Below are 13,158 nucleotides of genomic sequence, written 5' to 3'. Positions count from 1 at the left end.
TTGGTGTTTTACACGTGTATACATACATACGCCTACGCTTTTAGAATCGAGCCTAAAGGCAGGGTGGACGTTTCGACGAAAGCTTCGAGATTTTCTTGTTTAATTTGTTGTTATAGCTGCTTGAGACGCACAGATCAGCCCATTCGCTCAGTCTACGATCCTCAAACATTCATTATGTTTTTTTGTAACACATCCCCCAATGCGACTAGAATTGCGGCTTTTACACGCCACCCTGTTTGCTCTCCAGTTGTGCAGAGATCTGTATTTCACCGCGTTCACCATCCTGCTAACCGTCTTTATTAATCGAGGGAATACGAGGGCGGATTATGGGGTTGCTATTGTGCGTGTGGAAGAGAACTGCGAAATGTGGGCATTGCCTAAAGAAAGAGATTGAAAATACTAAGCGATTAATGATGTAATAATCTAAACATCTCTGAATATTCCAGGATTCTTTCATTTAGAGAGTAAAGGGGTAGTTTAGTAACAGCTGCAATTAAGACATTTTATGTCTTACATACAGATCTTGAACTTTATAATTTTTTACTCAATTCTCTGCTATTTCATTACTAGTATGTACAATTAAGAAGATACAAATTTATTAAATACAAATTTCATACAGCTTGCAGAATGTTATATAAATTGTAATAATTAAGAAACGTTAGCATATTCAAGTAACTATTTACACAGCAAAAGCCGGCGTTCGTATTATCATATGTATTTTTCAACTTGAATAAGAATGAAACGATGATGCGTGATAGACTGAAATTGAGCTCACGAAATTCAATTGAGCAATTAATGACATCCTATCGACGATTGCGTCACGCTTTGCATCTGATGCGATTACGAGATGCTATTATCGCGGTCCATTAGCGGTTGTTTGTAAGAAACAGCAAGTCAATTTTCCGCGTTCGATGAATCGTGAGGGATTCAATTCAGACAGTCTAGAAAACTTAGTGAACCGTTTACAGGCCCTAGACGGTTCTCTTCTGTCTGATTTGGCACATTTTCCTCTCCGCTTTCGGAATGTACTGTTAGCTTTTCTCGATGAGCATCATGCTTGACAAAATCTCACGGCGAATTGGAAGATACATACATAAACGATGTATTTCCTCTTAAGAAATTATTCTTCGGTATGGATGGCTCCGTAGATTGTCAGTATCTTCCTACACGATCTGTAAAAGTAGTCAGGAACACGTGACATGCGTCTCTCGAAGGAAATACTGGACCCATGCATTCTAAAAGAAGTTGATTTCTCTCTTTTACGGCGGTTTTGAAATCCTCCTCTGATACTGCGCCATCGCGATCCACGTCTAGCTTTTTTATCAACAAATCTATCAAGTCCTATAAAACGGATAATATATTACAAATATGGGACTGAATCGAGAGAATTTATTGAGAATTTAAAGAAAATGTAAAAGATATTGAAATTTGTATAGAAAAACATACAATTTTTATTGTGAATCAATTATTAAAGCATTCTAGTACGATACCTACACCTATATATAGATTACTATACCTTCACGGCTTCTTCTGGGTTTTCATCATTCTGCAATTTAATTAAACATCCGCGCATCATGGGAAATATATGCTCCTTTTTTAATTTGTGAGTTCTCATGTTATCGTACACCTGGAATTGAATTTCGAGAAGGAGGGTAAGAAAATTTATTAAGGGAATAATATTGGTTGAGGGTACAAAGATGGTTGTATACTCTATAAGCAAAATGAATTTTTTCGTCTAAAGTTCCGCGAAGAATCACCGACAGACCTTCGATCCATTGTTCAGAGTATATCTAAATTATAGTTTACAATAATTAATCGATATTTAATACTTCTAAACAGTTGTTTACCTGCAAAGCATTTCGTTTGTCGACGACGGAAAACATTCTGTCGATCATTAAGTGACGAATATTTTCTGTGAAATCCAAACTAGCGTGGAAAATGTTTCGAAATATTAATCTACTTATTGGACCCAGCATTTGCACGCATTTACGATGGATAATTGACAAAGCTATCAATAAATTAATCAGACTAATAAAAAACATGAAAAATTGTGACACAATGAATTTCTAACCTTCAACTTCTCTCACATCAAAGTGCGTACTACGTGCCAATCTTTTGAACCTTGGCATATTTTTCGTTCTGTAAACGATCTCTGCCAAGGTGTCATTTAACATATCTATTGGTTGTTCTGCCGGCATTTTGAATAGTTATACTTGTTAATTTTGGTCACGAAATTTGAAAAGTCAATTTATCTCTTGAACGACGTCACGTATCTTCGGATTTGTTTTTACACTACGATAGATTTTTCTATTATTTTCTAATTTCATGGTGTTCTATGTATTCTGGTGCTGATGATGACATTAATGTGAGGATAAAATATTTCTCAGAATCAATAAGTGACTCTACTTATCGGTCAGCATGTTGACGCTTTCCCGAGGGCATCTGGAAAAAGTCCACTACCTTGAAACATCCTATATACAAAGGTATAGAATAACGGGCGAAGAACAACGGAGGAATCTGTCTCATTGACTTGGCAATGAGAACCGTGCATTTTGTAGCAGCGAATTTACTGTATCAAGTTGTAGTCAGAGACTGACAGAATTGTAGAGACAGCATAGTGTAGTTTTTATTGCATATACAAAATATTAACATTTCATAAAATATATTTCTTATATTAAAGTAAGTTTACTTGTGTAATGTACTTTATTAGAAGTAGAAACGCACCAGTTATCACAATGGCCCATTAGCTCAGTTGGTTAGAGCGTCGTGCTAATAACGCGAAGGTCGCGGGTTCGATCCCCTCATGGGCCAAATTACTTTTTTTTAAATTTTATTTAATTTTAATTAACGTAAGTGCTATAATTTTCTATGTAACAATTTGAGCAATAATTTTATAATGCTTTTAAATACATACATATATATAGATAGAAGAAAAGTAATCACTTGAAATGAAGGTTTACTGTAATAATGTATACTGCACTTTACAGTATGTTGAAATAGCGCTTTTGGTTCACTCATATTAATTTACATTTATACATTGAATCTAGTATATCTTATGTAAGTAGATCTGAGTTTCTTCTATTAACAAATACAATGTTCATTCAAAATTCTATATCTGCAATATATTTTATCTCCTCTAAATGACTGTCATTTGCTACATACTATTGCACAATCTCATATCGTGAAAGTAAGATAAGAAACATCGATTACCCAACTCGCAGCGATATCTGGCTTACAAATCCAACACAAGCATTCATATCTAATTCTTCTTTTCCGAAAAGTCATAAGAAAGATTACCATAAAAGCGCGTCCAGTTTCACGTGGAAAGTTGCCGCGAAATAACTCACAATAAGAAAGACCATAAAAGATTCTCACGTGGGTACGATATTTAAGTGAAAAAGAAATTTAAAAGCAAGACCAATGATCGAGCATCCCCTTGGCCTTCGAATTTATTTCGGGAAGTTGTTCAACTATTATAAAGGGACGCCAACAAAATTCTTCCTAAGTATATCTAATGACATCATTTAGATGAACCACGTAATATACATAATGTCATGGGAATTTCGTTTATCGTGTAAAAACATGAAAACGACCGAAGAAACATCCGCAAAGGTGAGCATGGAGTTCTGAGGACATCGGCCATGTAGAAGAGGTTGGAGATACAGGACTGGAATATCATATGGGGTTCGAGGCCCTATGGGAATAAACGAACAGAATACGAAGTTTTGGCTCCTTCTCCTGTCACATGCGAATAGTCGCGTGATGTTAGAAACCGACGGTTACTTGGCTTTGAACGTAGGACGAAGATTTACAGTAAGATACACATTAAGATTCTTGGAAGAACGAGGTTAAGAATTTATGCAGGGTTGCATGGAAGGTTGAAGTTTTATGTGAATGAAGCTAAACTTGTGAATGAATATAAATTGAGCAGAGCTAGCTACGCGATGTTCATTGTGATTCCATGAAGGGTGGGATAATTGAGGAAGAAATGGATTGTGCTTGGAATTAATGAAGGAACAAGACCTGTATGCAACTAGTAGCTATATAAAATTAATCGCGAATTTGTGTAGCATGGAATAATTGAAATTTAAATATCTTTCTTTTTTGGAATCCTTTTAACGAATTTGAAATTTTTCGAAAACTGAAAGTAACAAGAAATTTCAATTTATTTTTCAATGTTCTTCAATCTTACTTGATCTATTTCCATCTTTGTCACATACTTACGCTCACATCAAAAATCTCATCTAAACATTACTGTTTCCTATCAATCGCATTTTAACATTTTTTAACGATGAAAAGATTAATAGAATTTTACCATAATCGTACCATGTCCATTTCTCATCTTTCTTTAATCCTCCATCGCCACCGCTGAATTTTCAAATCTCAATCCTACGAACTCCGCGATTACAGCGAATTCAGAAGAATCCCAGCAAAGTGAAAGACTTCTCCAACCTATGGCGATGCGAACGTAGCATCATCGAGCATACTCGCGAGGCATTTCAATGATCCGAGCTCGGGCCGACCCCTGTCACCGTTAAGCACTCAATCAAGCCCAACAGGCTTCGAGCGAAACAATGCGCGTTCGTGTGTACTCGCGAATGAAATCTTGAGTCGCGCGTGGGCGTCGCGCTTGATAATATGCATTCGCGACGAACAACGAGCCTGATCCGCGACGACAGACCAAGCGGGGACGCACGAACGGCCGCAAGAAGTTCCCTTCTCGCACGGTCCCTGTAATCACGGGCTCATTAGTCCTCCGCCGGCGGATAAATAACGACGAGGGAAGAAGGCAGCCGCATTGTTTCGCGTAAGTGGGCATCCACGAGTACCAACCACGGTTGGATCGGTTTCAACGAAAGGCGCCATAAGCAGTTGCTCGACTGGACCTCGTGGTAGGAGGTGAAGAGGGGACGAAAAGAGGGAGGCAAGACGCGATGGAGAGAATTCCTGGTGTCTTCTCGGGCTTGAAACCGAACGACCGTAATCTTGGGCTATCTAACGTTGTAAACGTAGCGAGGTGATGATTTGCGACCTCCCCGCAGCGAACGTGGAACGCTCGGAGGAAGGAACGCCGGGACCAGCCTTCTCTTTTTCTCTCCCCCTGGACCCCTTTAGATTCAATTTCGCGGGGCGTCAGCACGCTGACGCGACGTCCGCCCACCTTCTTGCGGGACGTTGATGTACGATACGGTGCACCGGGCCGGACGCGTGAAACTTCGGAGATTCGCGCGAGACCGGATTGTTTTTCGACCCGTAAACGCTTTGCAAAGTAACGCGTTCGTTTTCTTTCTTTGGATACCGCTGACGGTTTCAGCTGGCCGAGAAGAGATTGAAACCGTGAGGAAAGAGGGTGGAGATGAAGTGTTGCTTTTGTAGTTTAATGGTTTGAAATTTTTACAAGTTTTGCCAATCGTGGAACAGAACGATTTAAAGTCAAGTGTTGAGCAGTACGAATTTGATACGAAAGTATGTAATTAAAGAAGATATGATGTTTTGCAATATAAGCGATATATAATGGTTTTTCCTATATATTACATGTGCATAATTTCTTTGATTTTTAGCAAAATTAATAAGACCTTTCTTTAAAGGAAATAAAGAAGTTCGTAAGATGTTTCATTTCAAGATATTATCATGCAACTCGTTATCTAAATAGGGTACTCATTGCATTTCACCACAAAGCCATAAATTTGTAGCAGCAAAATCATAAAAGTGTTGTATCGATGAAATGACTAACGTAATTTCAGCACAATTTCATGTTTCTCTCGACGTAGGATGTTTCATTTTAACGTGAACACCGAAAATAATACCAACATCTTGTCTAATATGAAATTATATTACATATTTAGGAAATAAGGGGTACAATCTATATAAAGAAAGACATTGTACGATTGACAAGCTCTTTACATTAAAATAACACATTATGAGATTCCAAAATTAGCGATACCTTTACAACTATTTTATAACTATCATATATATTTTATTTTATTTCTCGCACAAGAAATTCTATTGCCACCATTCCCACAGCCGAACGATTGCGGCCAAAGGCTCGCTAGAGCGTATCGATCTTTTGAAAACCCGCACTCTTCGCTTTTTAAATGTTCCATAAAACAACGTTGTTAGTCCAGTAGAAAACCTGAACCAGTGAAGGTATATACAGCCTGGCGCATTAATTAAGACACGGACAGGCCAGTAAGAGTTGCAATATCTTGCCAGGTAGCTTGAGCGGTTTAGGATCCAGCCGTGAGAAAGACGCATCCCCGCGCATGTTTCACAATTTACATTTCACAAGGTATACGGGAGCGGATCACGTCCTCGATCGTTTAAAGCTCAATTTCCACCGGTGTCCGAGGAAAGACAGGCTTAAGTGAAAATCACAATCAAAACTTTCTGATTGTCAAAGAATATGAATGATTGTTTTGTGATTGCTAGAGTGCATTTTTATGTGAAAACATTTATGAAAAGCATTTATGCGATATTTGAAGGTAGGAAAATGCAGATAATGCAGGTAATATACAAGGATAATATTGCTAAAATATTAATTACTGCTTGTAACATTTAATAGCTCAAATAACTTTCTATCTAGATTTTAGTTTGTTATCTATATTTATAAAAATATAAATTTGCGTAAATATCCGCAATTTAGTGATTACGATAACAGCAGCTTAACTAAGCTTTAACAACTTACTAATTGTTTTTGAAATGAGATGAATTCATTCACAAATAGAAATATTGTGGATAAACCCAATAGGAAATTCGAGATGTTGGAGACATTACACGTTAGTAATATAATCTTGAAACTCCTTGAACGCAAGTGAAAAGCGAACTTAAGTATCTCGTGTGTATCGCGTTCCAAAGAATTACGCGCGGTGCGGCGGGAAGAATTAAAGATCGTCTATGAAGAAAGAGGCACGATCGGGGAGGGTGGTTGATCGAGGCTAACCTGTCGTTACGCAAGCATCAATACGCAACGTTTTCATCGTTTACTCGCATAGATTTCACGTACCGCGGCTTTCATACTATACGAGCAAGATAAAAACTGTGTAATTAGAAATGTTCTCGGTAATTGGTCGAGATCGTGGTTTGGAATAGTTTAGATCGATTTAAGAAGCGATACGTCGATCGAGAAAATAACGAGGTGTTCTATAATGTTTCCACTGGCATGACTCTGAGATAAGCATAGTTTGATAGCTTTGATGAATTGGATATTGTATTGGAGATTAGAGCGATTGCAAAGGATGTAATAAGAGGATACATGTGATATTATTAATATGTATATCTCAAGAATATTACAGGTGAACTATGGTATTCGTACTAGATCTATATTAAGTTATTATATTTTGAATTTTTTTTAAATTTAGATTACTACATTTTTTAATTTTATCTAATTATTTTAATTGATATTATTATATCGATCATATATCTAATATTCGTTTATCTAATTAAGAAACTAAATCTGTAGCAGACATTTATAAGATCTCTATTTATCTTACAAAAAGTACATAAATTCCCCGAGAAAAGAAACAGTGATATCAACCATTACTTCCATTCGTCCTACTACTTTCAAAACCTTTCAAACCACTCCTTCCCGGCCACATACCTTGCAGTTTCTAACCCTCTAACCAAGTTCTCCCAAAAAGATCATTAACAAGGTTGGAATTAATTAGAAATTCAAATCGCGACGAGCCGTGGTCCCATAAACAAGCGGATGCTGATCGAGGCTGCACACGAGGGCCAGATAAACGCCAACATCTGAAAAATCGTGCCTGCCCTCTCGCGCTTAAACACGCGGAACGTTTTATAGGCGAGGATCGCGCAGATTCGGCGCGAGCTGGTTCCCTCCGCGTCATTTACAAGCGGTGCAAGCGGTCCATCATAAATTTGGCTTCCTATCGCCGACTGGGATCGTATTTATCTAACAAATAATTATTCCCGATTATCTCGCGGGCTGATGCATGCGTTGGCAAACAGAGATCAAAGATAGGGCGACCGACATCACCGTGGGCCTTTGTTTAACGCTTAAACCAAGCCGAAAGGCAGGCGGTCAACAATTTTCGCCATTATTTACGATGTGGCGCTGCCTTGAGACGCCACAGGCTGGTGTGCGTACACGTGGGTGTTGATGCAAGGGTTGAGCGCCTATTACCATGGTTGCCTTGGGGGTAAGACTACCCCGATGCCCAGTGCAATCAAATTTTAGAGTTATTGCCGTGTGACTGCACGTGTTCTACGGCCATGAACGAGCGGGCGGTTTCACGATGAATGTTTGTTCGTGTCGTTCGAGACGTGAGGCTTCGCGGTCCCTTCATTCCAAACCAACGGCTCCAGCGACGAGAGATATTTATTTGACGTTAAAGTGCACTCGTCTTCGGTCGCTTTGGTCACAGGATGCGGGAAAATAGGGGGAATTTGGTCAATAGACGTGAAGAATGAATTTATTGCAAGGAGAAATGTATCTGATGAGAGGTTTTGACCGCGTTGTGGAGTTTAGGAAACCCTTCTAAATTCCATGGAGGATGCATCAATGAATTCTGATTGTGTGAAGTGTGATTTTTAACATAAAAAAAGGAAAGATATTATAGTTGTGTAGTCTGCAACTTAGGGGATTAAAATTTTTCTTAATGAATGGATTTATCGTAGTTCCAGTGAGGAATTTCAGCTGTAGTATGGTAATGTAACGTGATTTGCACTTTGTGGGAGCAACATTTTTTGTGTAAATGATAAATAAAATTGTCGAATGAAGAATAAATTGCTATTTTGAAAAATAGCTGCTTGAGTCGTCGAGTGAGATCAGGTAAACTTTTTCTGGGAACAAGTATTGCTTCTGTCACGACAAAAAACGAAAATCAAACAAGGATTTCCTCGATGTAGGAGGAGATTGATTAATTGCCTGAGGAAGTAGTCCGTGAAATGTTTCCTTAGGCATTCTGTAAAAACAGACCTGCGCGTGTTAAATTCATCAGGGAATTTCACCCTTCTTAATGACCTACACTTTGCTCACTCGAAAAACGGAAAATGATTGATGATCATCGAATATTAATTGCTGAAACTTCGTTGGTACAGCTGCCAATGTTTTCACAATTGTCAGACATCCTCTCACGTGCAGTTTCCATTATTGCATTTTTTACATTATAGTTACAGTTATACATATATTAAATAATATTGTTTCGATACCATTACTTTATTTTTCTAAAATTTCCTGCCAAAGTTCAATTCTGATTTTAAAGAAATTAGCTTAGTTCTTAAAATATTCTTCGTCATTGTCGCTTTTTCATCTCTTAAACATTGGGAAATTTATCGAAAGATCTCAATTGGAAACATATATGTAGATTGTAAACCTAAAGACGCAAGATTCTTTGTTAACATTATTATTTAGTAAAAGCTTCTAAATTGCATCGTGTTCATTAACACTAATTAAGGATATGCGCAGATACTTTTGTAGTTACTGTAAATTTTCAAACAAATATTTCTTTTTTATTGCAGAAAAATAAGTGTAACAAACGATGTCTCCACAGATTGTTAGAATGGCCAAGTGCCACGAGAAAGAAGCTTTTAACCATCAACTCACAAAGAGCAACCAGGGAATCTCAGTTCCCACAAGACGGTCGTCGACGGGCGGTTCGCGTCATGAACACGCGGAATTGTTATGTAACAACATCGTAGTAAGTTGTACGACAAATGTCGAACGAAGGCTCGAACTAAGTGAACCGTGAATCGATGGGATCACGGGTTCGCAAGCCGCTCCGTTAAGAATTCTTCTCGTTGCCGCGTTTTCCCCCATTGTGAATGGAACACCTTTGGACCTCATACCGGGGCATTGTGCAACTTTTACGAAGAGAGAATCGACGTTCCAGAGAACGGAGGGCTGCTTTTTGTACGATGAATGCGTGGGTGGCAGAGTCACACGCCGCCAGAAAACTCGAAATCCGGTCTAATAGGGCGTTCCAACGTTACAACACGGCTTGTTAGATTTCTCAAGCGCTGTTTACCTCGTCGCAGGATATATATTTGCAATAGTATCTTCTTTAGAAAAATATTTCGAAGCGTATAGAAACTCTGCGAAGTCTTCTTTATTCGTATAACCAATTTGGTGTTAATAATCCTTTAACGCTAGAACTGCAAACAACTAAAGAATAACATATTTACCAAAGAAATAACAATGACAGATATTATGGGAATAGGGAACAATAAGCCTTTATCCACATAGTTTACAAAAGATATTAAAATATCCCAGGAGATGCATTTGTGAATTTATAAAATTGTTATGGAAAATTATGAATTATTTCCAGCACTTTCGATGTAGTTTGGTAATTCCACTGTTAAAATTCCAAGAATCTTCTAAAACTAATTTCTTTTATTTTAATCGCCACATTTTTTCTTTGCGATTTATTCGTAGAAACATTTGGCAGAATTAAAACTAATGTTTTCGGTAACTGAGAGAAGCGAAAGTTTTTAAGTAATCTTCAAATTCAGTCGTATAATCTATAAATACACGATTGATTTCAAATGGCGTGTAACAGACCGCCCCCTATTATCGCGAGCTTACATGAAAAGGGTGACGAGAACATGAATAAACTGCTAGCAATTTCCGGTGTATTTATAACAGAAGGATGCGTTCAACCCTTCTTATACATGGACTGAAAGGGATCAGACAAATGGGGTGTTCTATGTCTGGTGTTTCGAATAACAGTCAACAAGTTCGCTCACGAAAACCTATCACCCGCTATCAACGCGTTGGTAAGACTGAAAAATCGCACCAACTTTGTCACGATGCCTTTTTTGACACAACTAAATCAAGCGAGGCACCTTAAGAAGTGGTGGGCGTTGAAACGCAGTCTGTCTTGCCGTAATGGCGTAAGTTCGGTTGTCGTCGGGCACAGGAAAGCTTCTAGTACTAGATCGAAAGAATAAATTGCCTAAGTCAAAGAGAAAAATGAGGAAATTATTCCGGAGTTTTTTAAGACGTCTTAGGTGTGTTTCGTAACTTTTTGTCCCCTGTTCGTTTATAAACTTATAAACATTTCACAGCTTCAGAACATTTGTTGCGGAATATCTTAATCAGGAAAGCGATTTTGATTGAATTTATTGCTCAGGGATAGGACATCTTACCGTAGAGGAATATTCCTGAATGTAATTTTCCTTGCATGAAAATCTTTACGAAGCTGATAAATTGATAATCGCTTATAACGGATTGTAACAGATCGCCTGTTAAAAATGGAAGAAAAATTTCTTTCTAATTTTTGAGTGTCTGCTTTTATGAACAATAAATTCGCCTTAGAAAATATTTTATATACGATTATATAATCTACATCTCGATACTGCATACAAGGGGGCAGATGTCCACCGACAAAACGGTGGCATAAGAAATATTTAATATACAGGAGTGAAAGGGCCAGTCCTAATTTTCAGTCTGGCCAGCATCCAATCTGAGTGGTCGAGATCCACAATGCTGCTCTATTTCCTTGACGCGTACACAATCGCGTCATAGTAATCCTGTTAGGAGACGCTTCGCTAGCCAGAATACACCCTGCTGGGAGGAGAAAAAGGGGGTGCCATCTCTCAGTCGGGACCAACCAATCTCAGCCCACGTTAAAGCCAACTCGATTTATCGCAAAATAGGTTCTGCCCGTAACTATCATCGAGTAGATTTGCCGGAGACAAGCAATTACGAGGTTTTCACGAGAATATTATCCAACTTGAATGATAAGCTTCAATTGTAATAAAATTGATGGGTTTTAAATATTCAATATTTTTAATATTTACATACATAAATGTTAGACATTTCAAATATTCGCATCTTCAAATGTTCAGATTTTCAAATGTCTGAATTTTTTCATTTTTTCAACTCTTCTCAAATTTCATTCACGGCAAAGCTAAAACTCATATTTCTTCCACATATTTGCTTCGTTCTCGTTTTCCGAATAAAGACAAAGCAAAATCATTTACCTTTACCGTTCGAATATCATGTTATAAAGCTTTGATCCTACCTGCCCAGTTTACACACAACTTCCATGTTTTTCGATAAAACCCCCAAAAAGTATGATTCAGAGGTAACAATCCCGAAACGCTTTTCAGCTTTTCGCCCAGTAAACAGTTCCCTATTCTCGAGCCAGCGGACAGTATACATACAGAGAACTAGTCGAATTCCTCTTGATCCGTTCCTCTATGCATACACAGAGAGAATCTCAGAATGCTAAATAACAAACATGACCGATACGTGGGTATCGGAATAATTCACACTTTTGTGAGCGCGTAAAGAACGTGTTTGACAGACATTCCGTGACAAAACGCGTTTCCCCTGTCCAGTCCAGGTCTGGCGAATAATCCTTTCGCAGTAAATTACACTTTTAAAGGAGGCTTTTGCGAAGATCGGCCACGAGTCGCATTAAATCCCTTACACCCGGTATTGTAGAATCTGCTTGTAAACAAGATTTAAGGATTTGTCCCATAGTACGAAAATATGATAAGCCTTTCGTTTCTCATCGTTCCCTCTTCTTCGTCTCTCTTCTCCTTTCAACCCCCTCTACGTAACCCCTTGTACTTGATCTTCCCTCGGACACATCGTCGTGTTTATGAAACGTAAAACCGTGAAAAGGCTTGCAAAGGGGATTTTAAACTTAACCATCGCTGGATATATCCAGCATCAAGCGAAAGATTGCTGGGGTATACTGTTGGTAGACAGTTGGTTTCGGTGCATGGACCGCGGCTGCATACGGTATAATATCGCGGAACATGATATTTTTAATCCACTTTTTCTACCGAATATCAAGTACACATTCGGCTCGATCCAGGAAACTTAATATTTGATCGAAGCTCTCGTGTTCCGCTGATTCCCGTATTATTTCTCCAAGCATGAAGGGATTACCCTGTGAACGGCTATATATTTTTTAATCCCAGCCGCGCCGCCCCGTAACCGGATCACGCCGATAGATCGTGGTTTATCGATCTTAAATTACCGATACACCGGTCTGGAACTGGGTCGCGTACACCCCTTTTACTCCCACGTGCGTAAAGGCTTCTTCGTTTTTCGCCGACTAACCTGACAGCCGACGCATTAAGAATTACCCCTGGCGACGGGGAATCTCGATTAATCACCGAGAATGCGTCCCACCGCGAAACAAGAAAAAACCACTGACAGTTTATAATGCACGCCGCCACATT

The 13,158-nt window shown here is 38.6% G+C and overlaps 1 protein-coding gene and 1 non-coding gene across 2 annotated transcripts; one reads left to right on the top strand and one right to left on the bottom strand.

Annotated features, from left to right (window-relative positions):
* Window positions 1-610: 610 nt before the first annotated feature.
* LOC100643823 (EF-hand calcium-binding domain-containing protein 1-like) lies at window positions 611-2,271 on the bottom strand. Its single transcript, XM_012315274.3, has 5 exons — window positions 2,072-2,271; window positions 1,848-2,008; window positions 1,710-1,790; window positions 1,517-1,627; window positions 611-1,341 (listed from the first exon to the last, which is right to left on the bottom strand). Exons 1-5 carry the CDS (start codon window positions 2,196-2,198, stop codon window positions 1,153-1,155), a joined length of 669 nt encoding a protein of 222 aa, XP_012170664.1. The 5' UTR covers window positions 2,199-2,271; the 3' UTR covers window positions 611-1,152.
* Window positions 2,272-2,737: 466 nt separating this feature from the next.
* Window positions 2,738-2,811, top strand: TRNAI-AAU. The gene has a single exon. It is a non-coding gene; the product is annotated as a tRNA-Ile (tRNA).
* Window positions 2,812-13,158: the final 10,347 nt, after the last annotated feature.

The sequence above is a fragment of the Bombus terrestris genome, chromosome 13 (assembly GCF_910591885.1).
Source record: "Bombus terrestris chromosome 13, iyBomTerr1.2, whole genome shotgun sequence".
Classification (NCBI taxonomy): domain Eukaryota; kingdom Metazoa; phylum Arthropoda; class Insecta; order Hymenoptera; family Apidae; genus Bombus; species Bombus terrestris.
This window is presented reverse-complemented; position numbering and strand designations above follow the sequence as displayed.